We start from the raw sequence: 25344 nt of genomic DNA on the forward strand, positions 1-25344 counted from the left end.
GAGATCGCGGATACAAGCGGCAGAAATGAGCTTCCTCCGAAGGGTGGCTGGCCTCTCCCTTAGAGATAGGGTGAGAAGTTCGGCCATCCGGGAGGGGCTCAGAGTAGAGCAGCTGCACATCGAAAGGAGCCAGCTGAGGTGGTTTGGGCATCTGACAAGGATGCCCCCTGGGAGCCTCCTGGGTGAGGTGTTTGGAGAGATTATATCTCTCGGCTGGCCTGGGAATGCCTTGGTGTTCCCCCGGATAAGCTGGAGGAGGTGGCTGGGGGGAGGGAGGTCTGGGCCTCTTTGCTTAGGCTGCTGCCCCCGCAACCCAGCCTCGGATAAAGCGGATGAAGATGGATGGATGATTCAGAAATCTAATGCTACTCTGTGCCATTACTAGTAATCCATCTTTTATAACAATATTCTCTGTATACTTCTGTTTTTTAGATATCAGCTCTCAAGTTACCATTGTCACAAAGACCTTCCTGCGCTACAAACAACTGAGGGTGTTGTTGGATAGTATCCGGACATTCTATAGTAACATAAAAGTGATTATTGCAGATGACAGCTTAGAACCAGAGAGCATTACTGGAGAAAACATCCAGCATTACATCATGCCTCCAGCACAGGTATGGACATGCAATAATTTCATGATTTATGAGTATTTAGCAATATTTTGGACTAAAATTACATTTATAGAACATAAGATATGCAATTGTCGATTCAATTTATGGAAGATTTATCAAGTACAATTTCAGTTAAACCATCAAACCAGGTACCATTCCAATATATGAATTTGGAATGTTTTTTTTTTCCTCAGGGCTGGTTTGCAGGCAGAAATCTGGCTGTGTCACAGGTTACCACCAAGTACTTCTTGTGGGTGGATGATGACTTTTTGTTTTCTGAGAAGACAAAGATAGAGAAACTTGTGGAGGTGATGGAGGCAGTCCCAGAACTAGATATGGTAAGGATAAAATAGCTTGTGTTGGATCGTTCAGTTTGTTTTAACTGGTTTAAGTAGAACTGTAACAGCTACAGTAGTATGCTGATGACCCTAACGTTGTACTTTTAGAATATGCAGCCTTTGTTGTTCACCTAGGTTTTTGTATTCAGGTGGCAAAAACTAACAATTCTAACTGACACAGAGAAAAATTATTTTCAAGATTCAAGAATTAGGGTGAAGGGGTTGGGATGGTATTTTTACAGGTGATACCGTACACTTAATGAGTTAAAAAAGAAGGGGAAAAGAGGAAGAGAGCTGAGTATGTAACAAACTGAGATGGTCTTTTGTTTTCAAAAGTAATTTAAGATTATTCTTCTCAATCACCAGGTTTGAACATCTGTTACATCTGTTTAGGGTTGACTTTATAATGAGTTGTTTGGTTTTTCTCTAATTAGGTTGGTGGGTCAGTGCAAGGGAACAAGTTTCACTTTTCTATTCTGTATGAGGAAGGAGATGAAAACGAAGGTGGCTGCCTCTACAGGAAGTCTGGTGGTAAATTCCATTCCCTTCCTAGTTACCCACAATGCCATTTGGCCAGTGGAGTGGTCAACTTCTTCCTGGCTCGTACAGATGCCATGCAGAGGGTGAGATTTGACCCGAAGCTCCAGCGAGTAGCACATTCAGGTAAGTCCAGATCTCAAAACAGTTTACATTGAAAATTGCAGTATAATTTTTTGTCAAATGGCAAATCTCTCTTTCTGACTTTAGAGTTCTTCATGGATGGCATGGGCTCTTTGATGGTTGCCTCATGTGGTGATGTGACAATTGACCATCAACCTAAAACAGAAGAAAACCGTAATCCTACCTACAACAAATTCAGAAGCCCTGGAAGAAATGATGCAGAATTCAAACTGCAGCTTCACTTTTTCAAAAACTACCTTAAGTGCATTAGATATGGATAGAAGACTATAAACGAGCATAAGGGTCAGTTGTTGTCATACATGTTGCACTTCATCTGAACATTTTCTTATCTTTCATTTTTATTGTTTTGTCATTGTTCCAGAATTGACAGAGCTTGGGATTATAAGTGAAAATAGCTATTTTGTGGCTTTCTGTTGGGTTTTATTGTTCCTGATTAGATTTTTTATTTATTCTATAGAAAGTTTGATGTCTTATGCTATTGTTAATAAGGTTAGGGTTGTCAGTGTTGACATTGTGGAGGACTATAAATACCTTGGAGTACACATTGACAATAAACTGGACTGGGCTAAAAACACCACAGCACTTTACAGGAAGGGCCAGAGTCGTCTCTATTTTTTGAGGCGACTGAGGTCCTTCAACATCTGCCAGAAAATGCTGAGGATTTTCTATGAGTCTGTTGTGGCCAGTGCGATCCTCTATGCTGTTGCATGCTGGGGGAGCAGGCTGAGGGTCGCAGATGCCAACAGACTTAATAAACTGATCCGTAAGGCCAGCAATGTTGTGGGGATGGAGCTGGACTCCCTCAAGGTGGTGTCGGAGAGGCGGATGCTGTCCAAGATAAAGACAATGTTGGATAACACCTCCCACCCACTCCATGACATGTTGGTCAGTCATAGGAGCTCGTTCAGTGAGAGACTGAGATTACCGAAAAGCACCACTGAACGACACAGGAAATCATTCCTGCCTGTGGCCATCTCCCTGTACAACGCATCCACTTAACACACTGTTTGCTGCTACAACTACACATGTTTCTTTTCCAAATATTTATTTATGAGTGACTTATGTATGTATGTATGTATATATATGTATATATTGTACTATTCTTAGTTAGCGTATTGTCTGTCTTGTCTTAATGTTGGTTTAAAATGGAGCACTGTAACAAAAAATAATTTCCCCCAGGGATCAATAAAGTATTCTGATTCTGATTCTGATTTAATCTAGTATATTGAACTTTTATTGTTCTGTTTTCTGCACTATTTCTTTTTCTTCAATATATCAATGCTTTTGTTGCTAGCAGATAGTCATAATCACCCATAGTTTGCATGGATCACACAAACACTTACTATTTACTCTCTGGACATAAAAAATGAAAACCAAAAATATGTGACACAAATCAGAAATGAATAAAGCTCACTTTTAAAGAACTCTTCATAATTTCAGTACTGTTTAAATAGTAAATGGCAAGTGCTTCTGGTCACTGTCATACAAAAAATGCATACAAAATATGTGGAATTCGGAATCCTGCTAGGGACGAAAGCAATAGTAAATGGTAAATGGCCTGGATTTGTATAGCGCTTTACTTAGTCCCTAAGGACCTTTAGACTGCTTTACACGACATTCAGTCCAAGGGCGTAGATTTGGGATGGACGGAAGGGACATGTCCCCACCAATCATTTGATCTATTCGAGTAAAGAAAATCAAGAAAGAGAAGAAGAAACGATCTGTCAACGTCTCATTCACCCAGCGGTGCAGAAAGAGTTAAATTACGTCCTCTACTGGAGTCCTACCTCATGTGACAAATATGGCCAATGTGATTGGCTATGCCTTTCAGGGAGTTCTGTTTAGTTTTAGCAGCGGCAAGCCTGCGCTGCGAGGAGGAGAGGAGGATGGCAGTGCAAAGGAAGAACTTGGATATATAAGTATTTTTCAAAGAAACCTGTAAGTCACTTAAAGCCAAATTAACTCATAAAATGTGTCCGTCATAATAACGTTACAGACTATGCTAGGCTTTGGCTCACATCAGTCTCAAATTGTATGTAACCATGAATAACGTGTTTTGTAAACTAACTGCACAACATGCAGCACTGTTAGTTCTCTCAGTCTCAGAGCAGCATTTCTAATTTTGATTGAAACTGTCAGAGAAAACGGCAGCCTCGAGCGAGCCAGGATATTAGTTTATAGAGGCTGTTAAAATTATATGTCTAACGTTAAAATGTTGGTGACACAATAATTTCATCCTAATGGCACTGACATATTCATAGGTAAATTTTTGAGACAGTCATGATTTTGCAAATATCCACCTTGTAGTGCAGTTTGCACAAATTGTTTTAAAAATGCACTCACCCTACAAACGTTACTGATGAGTCAAGATCTGCACAAACTGACAGAAACACTGAAGCAGCTCCACATTTTATTCTTATTGTCATGTATGACCTATTTGTCCAGTGGCGTGTCTAGAAAATTTTTGTTGGGGGGGGGGCAGGTGCACAGATTTGGAGAAGGGTGGAAGATGTAATTGGCAGAGAATGTTTAAAAAAAATTCTACCAACCATTAACCATAATTCAATATCCCTATAAACCTAATAACCGAATGTGCTTTTAACTCTTATTAGAATGAGACTTTAACCACTACGATGCAAAGTTTTTAGATACTGCGTTGATAAAGTACAAGAGATACAATCAGTGCTTTGTCAGTGTTTACTCAGCATTCAAATCCAGCAATATTTGCATAGTATTTTTACTGACATATAGTGCACATATGTTTTGGGCAAAAACATTTTTTAATATTAAGATACGAACATTTGTAAAAAACAATTGACAAATTAGCCAGTTCCAATGTAAAACTTTCTCTGCCTGTTAAAAAAAGAAGATAATCTTCTCACAAACTGGTGTTTGATTTTGAAACAGGAAAAAAGTGGGGAAACAAATGAAAAGACTAAAATTTGAATAAAACCTGAAAGCAAGTAAATACTTTCTATGCTGCCTTATGGTAAACTTTGGTAATATTGATCAAGAACAACACTGGCTGATGATGAAATACAGTCAGCTGGCATGGTGACACTGCCAGTATTAACCTGCAGGGCTGGACTGGGACAAAAAATTGGGCATTTTCACTACAGACCGACCCACCAGGTATTAAAGCCATAAAGACTTTGATTGAAAACAAACAAACCCTGTTGTGACAGTGATGTACACTGTCTTGTTGGTATATGTATGATTTCTATTCATTTACAACCTCCCAGATTTAAACCCAGTGGGCGTTTCCCCCCAAACAGGGAAAAAGGACCCCCTGATGATCCTCTAACTAATCACATGAGCCAAGGTGTGAAAACGGGTGTGGGTCACAATCAGCCAGGGTTTCGGGGGAGCTCATTGTGAAACCTGGCCCCACCCTATCATGTGATTATGTGATTTCCTGAGGTCAGATGGCCCAGGATCCCCCCCCCCCCCCCCCCCATCATATTCCTTTTCAAGATTCACTTTCTTTAATCACTACATATATCTACATATATTTATAGATACATATATATTTAGTCATCTTTTCTCTTTTACTACGTCTCTCTAATATTTTGGTCTTTTCTATTTTTCTCTTTATTTTTTTATTATTTTATTTTATTATATTTTCTCCTACTGTACCATGCTGCTGAGTGACTGCTGCTCGTCAAACACATTTCATTGCAATGTTGACCCTGTGTGTCCGAAAGTCTCCTTATATTTCAATTGCATCGCTATAAGTGCAGTGTTAATTTCTGCCGATAAGTTCCACTTTGTTCTTACTCTTTGCTGCGGTGATGACGTCACATGCTTTTACGACGCTCCTGCCGTATCACGAGTCCGAGGAGCACTAGCCATGTTTTTCTCCATGAGTGTGGGGGAATAGCGATCTCCAGCCGTGTGCGTTCCTGTGCAAATGTGCACATCCATCTTTTCATGGCCGACCTGCTGCAATTGTTAATGGACACACAGGTTCACCAGTTGCTTCTTCATAAAGACGTCCAGAATCCACAGACATTAAAGTTCATGTTTGGAAAAGTGACACAAGGAGGGAGAAACAATAAGGAACTCTGTTAAGCCTGACAACAACAGCACCACAGCTTAGCAAGAAGGGAATGAATGCAGGAAGGTTCACAATTCATTACTCAAGCCAAGTTAAAAGAGATTTTGCATGAAGTAATAAGTGCATTTCTGCCAGAGGTTTCTTCCTGTTAAAAGGGAGTTTTTCCTTCCCACTGTTGCCAAAGTGCTGCTCATAGGGGGTCATATGATTGTTGGGCTCTTGTACGATCTACTGTACAATATAAAGCGCCTTGAGGCGACTGTTGTTGTGATTTGGTGTTATATGAATAAAATTGAATTGAATTGAATATGTGGAGCATGAGTGGACACTGGACACTCCAGGACTTTTCCTTCCTGTTGAGTTTGGCATCTTTGTAAAAGGTCTCTACAGATTAGCTTTTGGAGACTGTGATTGTGTTTCTCTATGTTAAATATAAATATGGATAAAATATGAAATATGCAATGTAATTTATTTTTGTTTGATTGCCTCATTCTGTCTGAGTGAATGTTTTATTGTGGTGTGAATGGGAGCAGCTGGTAAGCCTTATTAATTAATTACCTTCGGGATTAATAATTAATAAAAAGTGTTTTGAAATGAAATGATAAAAACAAGGGAAAAACACATTATTTTCATGTATTCAGCTCTTCAGCAGGATGTTCAGGGGAGAGTTGGAGATGACGTCACTCTCCAGTGTCAGATTTCAACAGAAGAAATAATCTCAGTGCTGAAGTGGAGCAGAGCTGACCTGAACACAGACGGCTACGTCTACTTTTACAGGAACAAACGCTCCTATGAAAATTACCAACATCCATCTTTTCATGGCCGAGTGAAGCTGAGGGACCCGGAGATGAAGGATGGAGATGTTTCTCTGATCCTGATGAATGTTACATTTAATGACACTGGGATGTATGAGTGTCACATAGCAGTGAGGAAATCTGGGAGAAGTAAAAGAGTTCACACAGAGATCAGTCACTTCATTAACCTCACAGTTACAGGTGAGTTTGTGGAGCTCATCAAATGTAAACTAAAAACTCCAGCTTTATGATCCAGTTAGAATCCTCTCCATCTGTGACTTCTGCTTTCTCTGCAGCTGAAAGACATGAAAGCGTGTCGGAGAAACAAGTGATGGAAAAAGGAGATGGAAACATGCATGATGCTGAAAGGGTCAGTGCTCTGACTCAGCAGGCCATTATTCCTGTTGTTGTTGTTGTTGTTCTTGCTGTTGTTGTTGTTGTTGTTGCCATTGGTTTTGTGGTACACCGACGAACTTGTCAACATAAGAAGCAACGTCTAGTCAAACTTCCTACTGAGGACTCAGCTGAAGTGTAATGAAGCTGCTACAGAAATGCATAAGCTCTGTTGCTGAAAACTAAAGCACGCTGTTACAGCATGAACACATTTATTTTTATACAACTTTTAACAAATTATTAGATCATCATTATAAACCGAGAAAAAGCACCCAGCGTTACAAACTGCTTTAATACGGGCTCTTCAGTGAGTTCTTGACTGATATAATATATCTCCAAAAGTTGAATCTGTTCATCATAGCGTTTTTGTGGGAGAAAGGTCATTGAGACTGTATATTTTAGCCATGATAATTGTCCCTTTATTTCTATGAGCAGGAATCTTGTTTAGTTTTCTTTCTGTAACAATAAATCTGTTTTTATCAGAAACTTTCTGACCTGTTGACTCATTTCATGCAGTTTTCAGGGATTTTCTGTTTATAAGTTTGTTTGTTTTTATTATAAACGAGCCTTCAGATGGTTGTTGTTGTTTTCTGGTGCTTCATGAATAATCTTGAACTGAAGCTGAATAATTTGAGCTGGACTCAAACAAACCTCACTGAGCAGATGTGTAAACTGGATCTAACTCCACTTTCTCTGGTTGGTTAACCAGCAGCTGCTTATCACAGGATTGGTTGATTGGGAGCTGAGGAGAAGCAGGAAGGAGGAGCCTGGCTTAGAACAAGGACTATGTTCAAGTGTGAGCACTACAGCTGCAGCACAACTGTGGACTCCAGTCAGGGTGGACCCTGATTTGAGTTGGTGAAGGGAATTTCCTCTGTTTAGTGGCATGTCGGTTTTCTGAGAGCGACACAGAGTCTTTATCCTCACAGTGCAGCGGTGGATTCAGCCTGTTTAAGGTAACTAACAATGCTAATGCTGTCAGACAGCACTGAGCTGTTACATTCATACACAGTGTCTTTAAAATAGTGATTAAAACGCTGCCTGTAAACAAAGTGCCATCAGACAGGATGTCATCACTAAACTTTCAAACAATTCAGATTAAAATGAGCTGACAGCAAATCGTTCCTTGTATTACTGCACAAGGAAAAGATTGGAGATGACAATAATGATTTAATGGAATTTGTTTTCATTACATGTGTGCACACTTTCAATCTGAATGTAAAGTTGTGTGTAGTGTAGTTTTAGAAAATGTAACAGACCAGCACACAACAAATGAGACAACAAGCAAGAAGGATTTAGAAGTTCACAAGTGTTTCTTTCTTAAAGAACAGGCTCTGGTAATACGTGCAGCAATGGCAGAGGCTCGAGCATCCTCCACTGCAACCACTAAACATCCAAGGTATGGACATTGAGGCTGTGGACAGCTACAGGTACCTTGGTGTTCATCTGAACAATAAACTGGACTGGACTCATAACTCAGACGCCCTCTACAGGAAAGGGCAGAGCAGGCTGTACCTGCTCCGGAGACTCAGGTCTTTTGGAGTGGAGGGCCCACTCCTGAAAACCTTCAGTTACTCTGTGGTGGCCTCAGCTATCTTTTATGGTGTGGTCTGCTGGGGTGGCAGCATCTCTGCTGGGGACAGGAAGAGACTGAACAGGGTGATCCGAAGGGCCAGCTCTGTTCTAGGATGCCCTCTGGACCCAGTGGAGGTGGTGAGTGACAGGAGAATGGTGGCTAAGCTGTCATCCCTGTTGGACAACATCTCCCACCCCATGCAGCAGACTGTGACAGCACTGAGCAGCTCCTTCAGTGGCTGCGGCACCCACGGTGTGGGACGGAGAGACTTCGCAGGTCTTTCCTCCCCACTGCTGTCAGATTCCTCAACAAAGACTTTTGCAGCTGATCAAACCCACATGTGCAATAAGACTGTTGGCCCCTCTGGCCAACACCAGTAGGTGGTAGGGTAGTGTCTTGCCCAAGGACACAACGACCAGGATAGCGAGAGCAGGGGGATCGAACCGGCAACCTTCCGGTTACAAGAAAAAGTAAAAGAAAAAGTCACTTTTAAACTAAGAATCACAAAAATCGTGAAGCACAGAAAAAAGGCAACAAATTTGGACTCGACTGTGTTTGCAGAAGTGAGAGGAGGTACTTTTACCCTCCATGAACCATCTGACTCAATTTGCCTTTCCAAACCTTGGTCTCCATGGTCGCACTTCTTTGGTGAAGGAGACTCTGACTTCAACAATAACACTCAGGTATTCCTCCATTTTTAAACATACAAGTATTTTCAAAATAATCTTTTATCCAATATGACTGAAAACAAGTGACTGAGTCCATGAACTCAGCAGTAAAGTGTCTTCTTACAACCACATCTATCGCCATCTGGTGGCCTTTAGAGAGAATACAGCAGCTGATTAGTACTGGCATTAGTACAGGGTGGGATGTACACAGCAGAGATGGAGGAAATCCACTCTGGAGGAGCTGAGTGTAAACTCCACACAAAGAGCCCAGCAGGATTTGAATCAGCAACCTTTTTGCTCTGAGGGGACAGAAACTGGGTCTGTGCTAAAGCACCACCTCTCCAAACATGCTCTGACCTCTGTATGACCTCTGTGTGACCTCTGCTGTTTCACTGTTTAGAGACTTTCCCATGATTTTCAAAGACCGTTCCCATGACAACCTCAGGTTCTCAGTTGACCTCTGTCACCTCAGTTTTCCCTAAAACTAACATTGTCTCATTGATTTGAGATGTAACATCTGAACAGATTCAGGTAAAAGTGACCAGGAACAGCTTCAATGTGTAAACATCTGGAACATCTGTAGAACGATATAAATGTGTAAATCTGTCATTTTGGTCACTTTAGGAAAAGTCTTCAAATGTCAGACAGCATGTACGACTCATACAAGCTGTGACTGAGCACTCCGTTCATGTAACACATGCTGACCACAGTGATAAGCTTCCCTGAAGCAAATACAAAAGCTTCAGATCGACAAACTCGTTACAGCAATGATGTCATCACCCTATTCAGAGTGAACTAGAGCTGCTGTTAGAGAGAGAGTGAAAGAGTGATGCGTTCACTGTTGGCACTAGGGGTCATGCCTCACATGCAGCTTCATTTATGAAATTAAAAACAAAAAGAAATACAAGTATAAATGTCAAATTAAACAAAAATATAACTACAGGGATCCTGAGTGTTTTATAGGTGACGTTCAAGAAGAATCTCTGCAAATCTAACTTTTAAAATAATTTTCAAACAAGAAGCTGCTGAGTGCCGAAATGATTGCTGGTGAAAGAATGAGGATTTTCAGTTTCAACAGTCGTGCTGTGTAAATGTGACCCGTCAGACTCATTTACAACAATCAGCCTTTTTAAGTCTATTTTCAATCTGAGTTCAAACAGTTATGATATGGAATGATTCACAATAAGGGAATATTTCATATATCGGTCCAGTCTTCATTCAATTATCACAGCTTGAAAGTTTACTCTTATAAGTCAGCTTTCAGATAAATGTAGTGGTGCCAGTATATTAAAAGAACAACATTTGAATATAGAAAACAGAAATAAAAGCATCTTTAATGTTTCCTGAAGATCAGCATTTCAAACAGAGTTAAATTTCACTGCTGTAAAATTTGATTTAAATAAATAAATAGCAGTGAGATAAATTTCACTGTTGACATATTAGATTTTCATTATGTTATTAAAGTGTGATGTCATGAAGTTTATTAGCTAACTGTTGTTTACTTGCTAATCTTAAATTCACATAAAAGAAAGATTTTCTTCATGTCTACCAAACAATGATGTAGCGGGCACTTTAAGGAAACCTGAAGCCGTGAGTCACAACTGTACAGTGGATATGTGTGGAACCTCTAGCTGCGTTTCCGGCTCACTTCACTAAAGTTAGTTTGACACCGGAGCCTCTGGGAGTGACTCCTCCTCTGGGAGGACTCACTCGTCTACCGGGGAGGCACAGCCAGTGTTAGCGAAACAGTGAATAATTGACAGCAGGCTTATCCAATAACAAGCGCGGACGTGAAGCATGAAAAAAGGAAAAAAACAAAAACAGCCGGTTCCAATCTCCCACATTAATTCACTCGTGCACTTTGAATGTGCCTAATGAAACATGTTTGCTGTAACATCTCCGTGGCTCTGCTGGACTTTACTGTCTGTCTCCCTCGTGGGCTTTACCTGGGCAGGTGAGTTTGATTTTAAATCCTATCGATCTATTTCTTACCCGCTGTTAGATGTTCGAGCTGCTTTAGTTTCAGCTGCTCACAGAGGACGCAGGTCTCAGCTGTCACCAAACCTCTTCTGTCGTGTTAGAAAGTGGATGTTAGTGTTTAGACTCACACACGTTTACATAACAGTTTGTATAATGAAGCTGTGAAGAGAAGAGATTTTATTACTGTATTAACTTTAAAGTGGTGTCAGATAAACATGGACAAACTGCTGTAAAGGTTTATTATTGATTCATTGATTAAAAGTTCTTCTCAGAGTTTTTATTTGTTTATTTTTTAAAGACCATGTATCATTTTTGTACCACTTTACAAGTTTGTGCTACTTTGTGTTGGTCTGTCACAGAAAAACTCAGTGAAAACATTTGAGTTTGTGGTTGTAAGGCGACAAAATGTGTAAAAGTTCAAGGGGTATGAAAACCTTTTCAAGGCACAGTATATGCAGGTATGTGTATGTTTGTTTCATATGCCTGACATGACAGCTCATCATCACCTTGAGAGCATTTTAGTAAGTTTGGGCACACAGATAAAGGCTAATAACACATGAAATTTCACAAATATGTCATATATTTTATTAGGTGCTGTGACAAAGTGGATGAGCAGTTGCAATGCTCTCCCTTTGTCCCATGTGAGTTGACCTTTTTTTTTTTTTTTTTGCACGTTTCTCTGTTTCTATTTATTTGCTTTGATTTGCCATTTGTTGAGTAACATTGCTGCACTCACTATCCCGGGTTTGTCTGTTGCCGGCAAAACAAACATTCTGCAAATTGAGACAAATACCCAGTTACATGTTTCTTTATATTTTATTTCATCACAGATTAAGTCATTTGTTCATACTTTGTTGTTTCTTTCCAGTCTTCGTGTGGGAAACGCCGCCTTCTTCTGTATAGGGTTTATTGCCGGTTGGTGCAAATGGTGCATTATCGCCACCAACTGGTGTGCAGGTGGAAAACGCCTGCCTAGCATTTTGTTGTTTTAAGTCCTGCTGATGTGACATCAAGCGGAGGGGTTTCTTTTTCCATAGAAATGCTTCATTTTGTTTGTTTCAAGTTCTGAAGGGGTTTGTTGAATCTTGTTTATGTAAACGGAGCCATTTAGTTACGTAAATGTGCCAATTAGAAGTGTGAGGAGGTTTTGTGTCTTTTTAATCATCTGTGTAGAGTTTTAGATCCCTCAGTTTAAGTGAGAGGTACAGGCTGGGCTAATTGGAGGGAAATTAATGGCCCTATTTAAAGCCAGATTCAGAGGAGAGGTGAGCTGTGTTACCAGGTCCATGAACTGATGAGTTTTGTTAATCGAGTTACTTTTGGGGAAAGTTTTGTTAAGTTACACATTAAACGGAGTTAACTGTAAATAAATTGCTCACGTCTGCAAACCTGAAATTTCTGTGTAGTCTGCTTCCCTACAACCTTCCTTGACATTCGAGTCGGACTACCTCAACATGTTTGTTTGATTCATTTCTTAATGTGAGAACAATCAGGACACAGTTTGTTTCACAGATGCAGGTTCATATTGTGTGTGTGTGATGAACATTTAGCCTAATGTGTTGAACCCAGTGTGTACAACTCTTTGCTGATTGGCTGGTGTAGAAGTGAACAGATCAAACTTTCATCTGTAACCTCTCTGCTCTGTGTTTCCTTTTCAGACCAAAAAAACGTCACAGCTGAGTCTGGAAAGAACGTCACTCTGACATGTCGAGCTCCAAATAACAACATAGTAGTACAATGGAGCAGAGCTGACCTGCAGCCAGAATATGTTCTTTTGTACAGAGACAAGCAGTTTATTCCAAATCACCAGCATCTATCTTTTAAGAACCGGGTGGATCTGCAGGACAAACAGATGAAGGATGGAGACGTGTCTTTGATTTTGAAGGACGTGATGATTAATGACACTGGAACATACGAGTGTCGTGTCTTCATGAGAGAAACACGCTCATGGAAGTCCAGCATCATCACACTGAGTGTTGTTGATCCTCCAGGTGAGTGAGTAGAGTTGAGTGTGTGTGTGATCAGAAGGGAAGCTGCTTCCTGGTTGTTGATGTTTGTTTCTAAAGATGTTGTTGATGATGTGTGACATGATCAGCTGACACCTCACACCTGTTTCTCACCTGCAGGTCAGCCAGGAGGAGACACAGAGGATGGAGAGGAGGAAGATGGAGTTGGTAGAAGTCATCATGGTCGACTGATGGCTTCTGTTTTATTACTTGCTGTGATCATTCTTGTTTTTGCAGTTGTGATCTCTAAAAAACACAAGAAAGATCCTCCTCTTCATCCTCCTGATGAAGAAGCAAAGAAGGAAATGGTCTGAAGCAAAGCACCATGGAACGAGAGAGAGAGAGAGAATACATTAAACTAGTTAAAAACGTTTAACTATAAAAATGACATATTTATACGTATAGATAGATAGTTGTATGAGGGCAACATCACAAGGAGAACAAACAGAATATAAACCAGTGTGTTTCACACTGAATGTGTTCAGGTCTGAGCTGCTGTGTGGACTATTTTAGTTTAATATCAGAAGCTGTTTGAGTTACATTTCATTACCCAGATGGTAACAGCTCCACGCGATCTGATAAGTTTTGGTTATTTGATTGCGGTTAAATATTTATGTAAAGCAAACTGTCAGAGAAACTCTTGGATCTGTGTTGGTTCCTCTTGATGTCAGTGCTGACTTTGATCCTGTGGATCACTGCAGACATTTAGAGACATTGATAGAGACTCTGAGAGTTTCTAACTGGATTAAATTGCACAGATGGAGGATTCTTTGTACGTGGTAATGAATCTTCATCCAGGAGCTACAAACTGAACTATGGTGTTCCACAGGGTCAGATCTGGGACCAGTGATTTTAACATTTACAGGCTGTAACTTTGTGATGTCATCAGGAGACACAGAATGAGTACACACGATTACACTGATGATGTTGCTGTGTCTCCTGATGACACAGAGCCAGTCAGATCTATCTGCATCTTACATATTAAATCCTGGATGGCTGCAAACTTCCTCCAACTCACTCAGGATCTGGAGACACTGACTCCTCCTTTCATCTCCTGCAGGGTTGCTTACTGCAGTGCTCATCTTTTTAGTTTTTCAAAGAAACACTTGTCACTGCAGCTGCTTTAAAAATCAACTCCACAGCCTTAATTACACCAATGTTATCGTCTCTGCAGTCAGAGTCATCTTTAAGATCCTTTTACTGGTTTTTAACACTCAGGAGTTCAGGACCTTCTCATCTTTCAGATTTACTTTTATGCTACGAGCACTTCAGAGCCCTCAGGTCCTCAGTGAGGAGACAGTTGACCATCTTTTATTTATCATGCTGCACTTTATTTCACTTTACTTTTGATGTATTTACTATTTTCTTTGTTTATTCCCTTTTCATTATATTTCATGTATTCTTAGTAGCCTTGTAATGTTATTTATTGTTTCTTTTTAATCTCCAGTGTTTCTGTATGATGAGTGTCTGATCCCTGGGTGTGGGAGTGGGGATGGAGGGGTGATGAGAGGGTGTAGTGAAGTTGATGTACACATTAAAAGCAGAAAAAATACACATACATCATTTTGAGTGGCTTCCTTACTGTGTGAGAAGTGCTATGCAAATAAAGTTTTGAGTGATATAATAAGATTAGGACTTGAGGCATTTATACACCAAGCACATTGCAAAAAAAAATCACAAAATGCAATTTTAAAACTTGCCCTGTAACATACATACATGACAAACATGTTGTGTTTTGAGTAAAATTCGTGCTGGATTCAAACCCAGGACCTTGTTGCTGTGAGGCACCAGTGCCACCACCCAGTGGTGATAACAAAGACCTCAGTCCTGCAGAGCAAATGTTTTACATTCAGCCTGATTTGTTTTTCTTCTCCTCCATCATCAGTGATCAGAGGTCTGCACTGTGAACCAGGATTTAGTCTCATCCGGGTAACTTCAGGGTTAACCCTGGTTTTACTGCAATATTAAGATGGTTCACTTCTCATTCCCAGTTTATGCTTCAGTGGGAAATCTATGCTGTGACCAACTCCTGATGTAACAACACATTGAGTTGACAGAAGATTGACAGATTGGCCTGATCAGCACTGTTGACTCCTGTGCATTTCTCGCTGCTTTTCCGCAGTTTTTGAATTTATCAGTGAGAGAATAACGATTCTCTCCTCAGTATAAAGAATATATATTATTAATGATTTTAATACTAATCATAACTATTGCGAGGAAGTGTTCTGATAGCACAGAGTCACTGCTGTGAGGTAAAATGTGTTGGTTATGTACAGCCGGTAAAATAAGCATTAGACGTGTTACAAATTTTCTAAGTAAATATATTTATAAAAGTTCTTCTGACTTTTCACCAGATGTCCGTAACAGCCCATCCAGTCCATACATACATTTTTCTTGGCCCACATTTGGCTGTGATATAGACACAGTGTGGATTGTTCAATGATTTTATGACTGATGGATGAGAAACTTATTTCTATTTAAAGCTGTACTGTACATATTTGTACATGTTTCTGTAATTAATTACTTTTGAAAATCAGTAATCAATAAAGTAACTGGATTATTTTTTGGGGGAAGTAATCAGTAATTAGTCACTGATTACTTCTGTAGTGCTCACACCTGAACATAGTCCTTGCAGGAAGAAGGAGCCTGTGTTGTTAGACTAAAAACGTTTTTACACCCCTCCAATAGCCAAACCCATCTGTTCTCTGACTGGATTGTTAAATTTGTGATTGACATGACATTGACCAATCAGATGAAAGGAAGAAAAATAGGGTCAAAATTCGTACTTGTACACTACCTGAAACTTGAGTGCAGTTTTACACGAATCTTTTTTTACGCACACACAAATTCTTTTTACACATACAAAACTGATTTACAAGTACAAATTATTTATGACCACAATTTGAGCCCATAATTACTGTCAGATTTTGATGTTTTCATAGATTTTTAGTCACTGTCTGATTACATCTCTGAGGTTGGTGGCACTCATAGCATCATGTTCTGTGGGAGAAGAGTCACATGACCCATGAACTTCATACAAACTAACCTGTGTAGTGTCTTCAGATGTCCACTAGATGGAATCAGTCCTCAGAATACAGAAACAAAACCACTGCACTGCAGCTGCAGCTGCACAAGGACAATAAAAACTGATCCTGAGATCCAGGATGGAAAACAGAAGCTGCTCTCTCACGCCACCGTTCCTCCACTCGCCCCAGCCGGTCTAGACACTAAACCTCTTTATCTTGGACAACATCCTCCTCTCTGACACCACCTTAAGAGAGTCCATCTCCATCCCCACAACATTACTGTCCTTGCGGATCAGTTTATTGAGTCTTTTGGCATCAGCAACCCTCAATCTGCTCCCCCAGGATGCAACAGCGTAGAGGATTGCACTGGCCACAACAGACTCGTAGAAAATCCTGAGCATTGTCCGGCAGAGTCGCCTCAAAAGATAGAGGCGACTCTGGCCCTTCCTATAAAGTGCTGTGGTGTTTTTAGCCCAGTCCAGTTTATTGTCAATGTATACTCAAATCAAATCAAATCAAAATTTATTTATATAGCACATATTAAAACAACAGTGTTGACCATAGTGCTTCACAGTCAATAAAAACATGAGACAGTTAAAACAAACAATAGAAGAGGACAACAAACAATAGGTAACAACGCAACAAGCTAAAACAGCCAACTAGACAGAATCAAAAGCCAAAGTAAAAAAATAAGTTTTAAGACGTAATTTAAAAGACTGGATAGACTCGGCAGTGCGAATATGAACGGGGAGGTTATTCCAGAGTCTGGGTGCCACGGATGCACGAGGTATTTATAGTCCTCCACAATGTCAACATTGAGCGCCTGGATTGAAACAGGGGTCAAGTGTTTCTGAATTATATTCAAAGATCAGTAAATCTGATGTAGACATAAAACCAGTTAAACTGTTATTTTAGTTTAATATTTTTGAATTATTTTGTTTAGATTTGACCTTTTACTGTATTTTTCATCACTTTCCAGACTGGATTTTCTTGTTTTAGTTTAGTTTTTAATGGTGTCAGTGTTTTACTCTTTTTAATAGTTAGGATATTAGGATGTTGAAAATCTGTACGTATATTCCAATGAAAAGGGAACTTTTTGAAAGCACTGACTTACAGTGTAGTGGACAGAAAACACGTCCATCTAAAAGTCTGATAGTGTATTGTCACTACCCTCCTGGGCGGTCAGGGCACACGAACACCTAATGTTGTGAATGTGGAGTCACGGAAAGATCCCACCCAGCCTCCGTCAGCGTCTAGCTGGACAGTTAGACCTGCACTGTTGCTGTGTTACTCCGCCTCCATTGTTAAAATGGCCAATCTCGAAGCTTCCGTTTTTATCAAAATTTTTTGAGAAAGCCGTCTTTCTCCAAATACAGGCTTGCTTAATTGCAAATAATATCACTGACAAATACCAGTCTGGCTTTAAGCCACACCATAGCACTGAAACGGCCCTGCTAAGAGTCTATAATGATCTTCTTGTATTTGCTGACTCTGGTCGCCCTGCCGTTTTAGTTTTATTAGATCTGTCTTCAGCCTTTGACATGGTTGATCATAATATACTCTTGAGGAGACTAGAGCATGTTGTAGGCATCAAGGGTTCTGCCCTTAACTGGTTTAACTCTTACCTCACAGATAGATCCTTCTCTGTTGTGATAGGAGGATACTCTTCCTCTGTTGCCCCTCTCTGTTGTGGTGTGCCCCAGGGGTCTGTATTGGGCCCTTTATTATTCTCTTTGTATATGCTACCCTTGGGCTCCATATTTGAAAAATACAATATTTCTTATCACTTTTATGCTGATGACATTCAAATCTATTGTCAACTGACTGATGACTTGGCAGCATCACTGAACTCCCTGTACGATTGTTTGAGAGAGGTTAAAGATTGGCTGTCAGAAAATTTTCTCGTTTTAAATTTAAATGAAACTGAAGTTATGGTGTTCGACAGCCATATTCCTCGAGACCAGCTTGTTGCCCTGCTGGGGCCCCTAGCTAACTCTCTCTCTCTCTGATTCTATGTGTAACCTGGGTGTCTATTTGGATAGCTCCTTTAAGCTCGATAAGCAAGTATCATCTGGAGTTAAATCAGTTTTTTTTCCCAACTGCGCCAGATTTCTAAAGCTAAGCATTATATACCACACAGGGACCTGGAAAAACGTATCCATGCTTTTGTGACCTCCAGGTTAGATTATTGTAATTCTCTCTACTGTGGTCTCCAAGCCTTCTCTCTTCGAAGGCTGCAACTCGTTCAGAATGCTGCGGCTCGCCTTCTTACTGGCACTAGAAAATTTGACCCTATTACTCCGGCTCTTGTTGATCTACACTGGTTACCAATCAAATATCGCATTGAGTTTAAAATCTTGCTACTCACTTTTAAAATCCTGAATAACATTGCGCCCAGCTACCTCACTGACCTCCTCAATTTGTACACTCCTTGTCGTGCATTAAGATCATCAGGTCAGTTACTCCTGGCCCAACCTAAGTTTAGACTGAAGACCAGAGGTGATCGTGCCTTTGCTTCAGCTGCACCCCACCTTTGGAATAGCCTCCCTGCTTCTATTCGAGCCTCGGACTCTATCCAGTCCTTTAAATCAAGATTAAAAGCATATCTATTTGACTTGGCTTTCCCGACCAGTTAATACCCTTTTAAATCTTTTAATTTCTAAACTTTTAAATCTTTTATTAAATGTATTATTTTTTATCAATTTTACTGCTGTTTTTGTCCTCGTAGCATATTTTGTATTTATCTAACTCTCCTGGTCTTTTAGTGCCTCTATCCTGTCTGTGCTTGTGCCCGATTTGTACCCTGTTTTTGACTTATGTTGACTCTCCATATTACTGTGAAGCACTTTGGTGTGCCTTCGGGTTTTTAAATGTGCTATATAAATAAAATTGTATTGTATTGTATTGTATTAAAATGAGTTGGCTGCAACTTTGCTCACAAAGCACCGCGTCAACAGAAGGTTGGTGTTTTTGAAGTGTTTTAAGCTGTAACCTACAGCTGAATTAGGTGAACTGAACTTTTAAGGGTCACTTCACTCAAAATAAAAATCTGGATTTCCTTAGAAATTTCCACTCCCCCAGTCAGGAGGGACTACATTAAAAGTGTGCATTAGAATGAGTGATACGACACACTGACAGGATATAAGGTGAGTATTCAAATCACAGACACAAGTATGACAGTGAAACAGAAGCTTTATTCAGGGAAGACACATTTCATTGGTTCTCAGATTGCTGTATGATATCTTTCAGTTTGGCAGATAAACACAAACTTTATCTTAATTTCATTCATGTGAGTTTAACACACAGATTTGGACTCTGAGAAATGCTTCACTGTTGTTCAGAGGTTCACACATCATCAGCTGCTGCTCAAAGAAACATGAACAGCAGAAAATCTCATGAAGTGAACATGAGCTCGGACACTGACTTTGGTTGTTTGAAGGGAACAATGTTCAGAGGAGGTTCAAACCAATCAGAGCCTACTCTGGTGTTTTTCTAACCGCCTGTGTTTACATGAAATCAGCTTTAGTCTTACTGACGGTGAGCACATCAGCCACAAACATGTGATCCAAACAGATTGAGGCACTGAGAATGGAGCAGTGGATTAAAGTGTTAGTCGCATTCAGAAATGTGGTTTTGGTTTCTTAGATACTTTGAGTCTGAGGAAAAAGATGATTTACTGAATGTTTCAGTGTCATTTTAGAGAAGAAGCTCATGTCACTTCATGAAGTCTGTTCTGCTGTTTCAGTTCTTGTTTCGCCTCCTCTTGCCTGTCACTGTTGATTTATTTTTCTGTGTCCCTGCTTCTTTCTCTAATTCTATGGCATAATCATTTATGTCATTCTCACAGTGAAGCCCATAGTATGGATAATTACACCGGCAAATTCCAAGGAACATGTCTTTCATTTTCACACATTTTCCTCTGCCTTTTCTTTGCCCACAGTCCTGCTTGGCACACGGATCTTTTTCCATCATTTCTTCGTCACTTTTGATCAGAACAACAAACTTTCCATGCTTGACCCCTGGAGATTTCTCACACTCCCCTGTGTAAATGTAAGGAGTCTGATCTGAAGGGTTTTCAGGAGCAGCACTGACTTCATCTTCATCATCAGCTTGGTCTTTAACGTTAGCTTTACGGTTACCTTCCTTTTTCTTGATGCTTTGGTGAGCTTTTTTAATATAGGCGTGGACTGCTGTGTAAGTCTGAGACATTGGAATTCCAGCCACCTTTTCCCCACATGTGCGGAGTGTCTCTTCCACCTTGTAACACAAAACTTTCTTTTTAATACACTTCTCAATGGCTGTGCTGACCTCCTGTACTTTGCTTTGAGTCCCTTTCACCTGTCTGGATACGGCCACAGTAATGCGCTCTGTTGACACATCCTGGAATCCTGTCAGCACGTGTTTGTTCAGGGTTTTAATTGTTTTATGTCTGGATTTTTTGGTTATAAATCCAACAACCATCCAATCATACCTGTCATATGTCTTCTGCAGAAAATCCCAGACTTCCTGTGCCAAATCATCACGCTTTTTAGATTTATCAATAAGTGGTTTCACGTCCTGTTTAACATAAGTCATACTGCTATCAATGCATTGTTTTTGGATTTCAAACATTGCTGTCATTGCTTCATATACATTCTTCTTCATCTCATCATTTCTCGCTTCAGACTGTATGTTCTTCAGTCTGTAGTAGAATTCATTCATCATGTTGCCCTTGAAGATAAGTGTAAGAATGAGATAAGTATATTCTATGATTTCCTTCTCGTGACATTTAACATATTCAGCCAGTTCATCCCCGAGGTTATTAACGAAGCTCTTTCCTGTTTTTTTCAGCAACTCTCCCATTTCCCGAGGAGCTTTCTCATATTTTGAGTAGGCTTCTATAAAGCTTTTTTCATGTCTTTTCCTTTCATCCTGATCTTTAGCCCCAGCGAGACTGCCCAGCAGTGTTTTGTATTCAGTCCAGGCAGTCCTAATTTTCATCTCTGGCTTAGAATAAGTTGCAGCTGCCCAGATGTTCCACTTTAGTTCCCGATGATGCTTCTCAAGCTTAAGATCGATTTTTTCAAATTCTTCCTTGATATCTTTCAGTAATGATTTGTCATTAACATGTTCATCTATCAGTATCGCTATTGTCATTAGTAAGGAAAATACAGCACCTACCACTGGCACAACACTAGCCACAGACGCAGCAGATTTAAGAATATCATGACTAGTGTTTTTTAACGCATTCCCAATGCCTGTGATTAATGTTAGACAAAGTACACCAATATTTTTGAGGTTCTCCTTATTTTTTAGTGCACTTTTAAGTTTTTCTTTGCCTTGTTTTAGTTTCTCCAGAAGGGGTTTCTTGTGTTTGCTTTGGTCAGCAGACGGTCACACTGGAGATGATGAAAAAGGCTGACATCATCAGCAGGAGCAGGGGACCAACAGATGCCATGTCTGAAAATACACAAGACCAAAACATCATACTTTTTAAATGTAGTCTTTTTTTTTTTTTAACTCAATTTTTATTATAATTTACAACATTGCAACTTGTACTTGTCAATGTTCACAAGTAGGACAGTTACAGGAACCGCAATGCAGAAATGTAAAATAAGAACTGCAATTAAGAAGCACAAAACAAAACTGGAAAGCAAAACAAAACCCAAGCAAACAAACAGACAGACAACAGCAAAAACAAAAAGAAAAGAAAAACAAAAACTTTATGTAATATTAAATAACATGTGACAAATCTAGCCATAAATGAACAAAACGAAACAGACCTATGCTAAATTATTGAAACAGTAAAGCATGTACGGGTCGCCAACGCTCAGTAAACAACTCTCTTTGAATCCGCAGAGCGTATGTTATTTCCTCCATCTGGTAAATTTCTCTTACTTTATCAAGCCACATATTATATGAAGGTGGGTCAAGATTCAGCCATTTAATAGTAATACACTTTAGTGCTGCTGTAAGCAAGATTCTTAAGAGATACATTTTATCATTTCCCGCAAAACCATTAGGTAATACTCCTAAAATGGCTAGCTGTTGGTCTTTTGTTAATGGTTGTTGGAAAACTGTACTGAGAACTTTAAATATGTCATTCCAGAATGAGCAGAGTTTTGGGCATGACCAGAATATATGTGAATGGGTTCCTAAATAAGTACCACAATTTCGCCAGCAGGTGTCAGGATTTGTAGGCTTCATTTTGGCCATTATCTCTGGGGTTCTAAAATATCGCATGACCACCTTCCATTTAAATTCTCTCCACAGCCCAGAATTAGTCACAAGATGGGCTTCGCCGAACACCTCTTCCCAGGTGTCGTCTGAGATTTGAGTGCCAGTCTCAGCTTCCCGCCTTGCCTTAATATCCAAAGTTGCATTTGTATTGAAACTCATAAATGTGTTATAAAAATTACTGATTAATTTTGGGGAGGAATTACTTTGAAATATTTTTAGAAATATTCCCTCAATGGGTGAGGGCTCCAAAACTTGCCTCCATTCTTTATGTTTTGTCAAAAAGCTTCTTAGCTGCAGAAATCTAAAAAAGTCAGAAGAAGGAAGCCAAAACTGGCCTCTCAACTGTTCAAATGAGCTCAGGTGCCCATTCCTCACAACATGACACAGTTTCTAAAGCCCGCTATTTGACCATGCTCTGAAGCCAGGGTCTTCCACAATAGGAGAAAAACCCTGCAAGGAGGAGAAGCTTGAAGAGAAAGGCGTTCGGAAGCGGAGACGGACTGCTACAGAGAGGCCAAGTACAGGTTCACTAAAGAAGTGGACGTTGCTAAACATCAGCACTCTGAGAAGATGCAGCAGCAGATCTCAGAGAATGACTCGGCCTCTGTGTGGAAAGGTTTTAGGAATATCACCAACTACAAGCCTAAAACCCCCCACTCCACTGATGACCTGCTCTTGGCCAACACCCTTAACGACTTTTACTGCCGTTTTGACGAGCCATCAGGCAGCCTTCACACCTCCAACGGCCCCAACAATAGAGACACTCTGGACACTCATTCCCCCACCTCTCCCCCCTCCACAGAGCCATCACCACCTTCAAACACTTCACCTACAACACCCCCCTCCTCACCCCACACAAAAGAGGATTTCACACCACCTCCTCCCACCACAACTCTTCATATTCATGAAGCAGGTGTGAGGAAGCAGTTTAAGAGTCTGAATGCTCAAAAAGCTCCCGGCCCAGACGATGTGTCTCCTGCCACCCTCAGACACTGTGCAAACGAGCTGGCCCCAGTGTTTTCTGGCATTTTCAACTCCTCACTGCAGGCATGTCATGTGCCTGCCTGCTTCAAGTGCTCCACCATAATCCCTGTCCCCAAGAAACCTAGGATCACTGGACTAAATGACTACAGACCCGTGGCTCTGACATCTGTGGTCATGAAGTCATTTGAGCGGCTAGTTCTCTCCCATCTCAAGACCCTCACGGCCCCCCTCCTGGACCCCCTGCAGTTTGCATACAGAGCCAACAGGTCTGTAGATGACGGCATCAACATGGCCCTACACTTCATCCTGCAGCATCTGGACTCCCCAGGAACCTACGCCAGGATCCTGTTTGTGGACTTCAGCTCTGCCTTCAACACCATCCTTCCAGACCATCTCCAAGGCAAGCTTTCCCAGATGAACGTGCCTGATCCCATCTGCCGGTGGATCACTGACTTCCTGACGGACAGGAAGCAGCATGTGAGGCTGGGAAAGAATGTCTCGGACTCCCGGACCATCAGCACCGGCTCCCCTCAGGGCTGTGTTCTTTTGCCCCTGCTCTTCTCCCTGTACACCAACTGCTGCACCTCCACCCACCAGTCTGTCAAGCTAATCAAGTTTGCAGATGACACCACCGTTATTGGACTCATCTCGGACGGGGATGAGTCTGCCTACAGGAGGGAGGTTGAACGTCTGGTGTCTTGGTGCAGCCACAACAACCTGGTGCTGAATGCCCAGAAGACAGTGGAGATTATTGTGGACTTCAGGAAGCACACAGCTCCACTCCCCCCCATCACCTCTGTGGACTCATTCCGCTTCCTGGGTACCACCATCACCCAGGACCTGAAGTGGGAGCCCACCATCACCTCCGTCATTAAGAAAGCCCAGCAGAGGATGTACTTCCTGAGGCAGCTGAAGAAATTCAACCTGCCAACACGGACGATGATGCAGTTCTACACTGCAATCATCGAGTCCATCCTCACCTCCTCCATCACCGTGTGGTACGCTGGAGCCACTATCAGGGACAAACAGAGACTGCAGCGTGTTGTGCGCTCTGCTGAGAAGGTGATTGGCTGCAGACTCCCACCTCTGCAGGACCTGTACACCTCCAGGACACTGGGGTGTGCAGCTCGGATCTCAGCTGACCCTTTTCACCCTGGACACAGTCTGTTTGACCTGCTCCCCTCAGGCAGGAGGCTCCGGTCCATTCGCACCAGAACCTCTCGCCATAAGAACATTTTCTTCCCCTCTGCTGTTGGACTCATGAACAATAACCGTATGACTGTTCCCACCACTAACACATGACCCTACGCTGTGTTCACTGCATCATTCCATGTTTGGCACTGATCACCACCTGCACTCATGTATATATCTTTCTACTTAGCACTTTTAACTCTTATTTTTATTTTTATTTTCATGTCCATTTAAGCTTAATTTATAACAGTATTTATAACAGTATGTTTGCACTGAAGCACCGCAGCAATTTCCTAATGTTGTAAACCCGCTCAACATTTGGCAATAAAACCCTTTCTGATTCTGATTCTGATTCTGATTGATAAAATTGAAATTTCTTTTGGAAGACCAAATGATTGCTTGATTCTACGCCAAATCTTCAGTGTGACCCTTGTCCATTCCCCCATACGCAAATTTTTAATTGAAATGTTAGAAAAAAGCAGGGATTCCAATGATCTTTCGCACATTGTCTTCTCAATGTTTAGCCACTGAGTTTCAGATAAATCCCGCACCCATACAGTCAGGGGTCTCATCTGAGCTGCCCAGAAATAATATTTCAGATTTGGAACAGCCAATCCCCCCTGCAATTTTGACAGTTTTAATGTTTGGAACTTGATCCTGGGGCGTTTACCTTGCCATATAAATTTGGAAAAAAGTTTATCTAAATGATCAAATGTAGAGTTGGGAATGTCAATAGGCAGCATTTGGAAAAGGTATAGAAGTCTTGGCAATACATTCATACGTATACTCTCGATCCGACCTAAGAAAGACAGAGGCAGGA

At 40.8% G+C, this 25344-nt stretch overlaps 3 protein-coding genes and 1 pseudogene across 3 annotated transcripts in view; 3 read left to right on the forward strand and 1 right to left on the reverse strand.

The window, feature by feature from the left end:
* The window catches only part of LOC147334284 (beta-1,4 N-acetylgalactosaminyltransferase 2-like), a 122543-nt gene extending 120653 nt beyond the window's left edge, over window positions 1-1890 (forward strand). The window contains exons 10-13 of the mRNA XM_086286545.1: window positions 433-614; window positions 806-949; window positions 1384-1612; window positions 1697-1890. Of these exons, the coding sequence (XP_086142671.1) occupies window positions 433-614; window positions 806-949; window positions 1384-1612; window positions 1697-1890 (749 nt within the window). The remainder of the gene's footprint in view (window positions 1-432; window positions 615-805; window positions 950-1383; window positions 1613-1696) is intronic.
* Window positions 1891-5641: 3751 nt separating this feature from the next.
* Window positions 5642-7094, forward strand: LOC147334288 (uncharacterized). Its single transcript, XM_086286725.1, has 2 exons — window positions 5642-6682; window positions 6778-7094. Exons 1-2 carry the CDS (start codon window positions 6286-6288, stop codon window positions 7014-7016), a joined length of 636 nt encoding a protein of 211 aa, XP_086142851.1. The 5' UTR covers window positions 5642-6285; the 3' UTR covers window positions 7017-7094.
* A 3858-nt stretch (window positions 7095-10952) lies between these two features.
* LOC147334289 (butyrophilin-like protein 2) lies at window positions 10953-14626 on the forward strand. The gene is made up of 3 exons (XM_086286756.1): window positions 10953-11072; window positions 12757-13089; window positions 13225-14626. The coding sequence occupies exons 1-3, from the start codon at window positions 11000-11002 to the stop codon at window positions 13416-13418; spliced, it is 600 nt and encodes a 199-aa protein (XP_086142882.1). The 5' UTR covers window positions 10953-10999; the 3' UTR covers window positions 13419-14626.
* A 4708-nt stretch (window positions 14627-19334) lies between these two features.
* Window positions 19335-21567, reverse strand: LOC147334290 (uncharacterized; annotated as a pseudogene).
* Between the last annotated feature and the right edge of the window lie 3777 nt (window positions 21568-25344).

Source organism: Aulonocara sp. 'chitande type north' Nkhata Bay, linkage group LG3 (genome assembly GCF_057382095.1).
Source record: "Aulonocara sp. 'chitande type north' Nkhata Bay isolate Kocher_YH1m ecotype deep benthic linkage group LG3, A_spYH_male_GT1.1, whole genome shotgun sequence".
Taxonomy (NCBI): domain Eukaryota; kingdom Metazoa; phylum Chordata; class Actinopteri; order Cichliformes; family Cichlidae; genus Aulonocara; species Aulonocara sp. 'chitande type north' Nkhata Bay.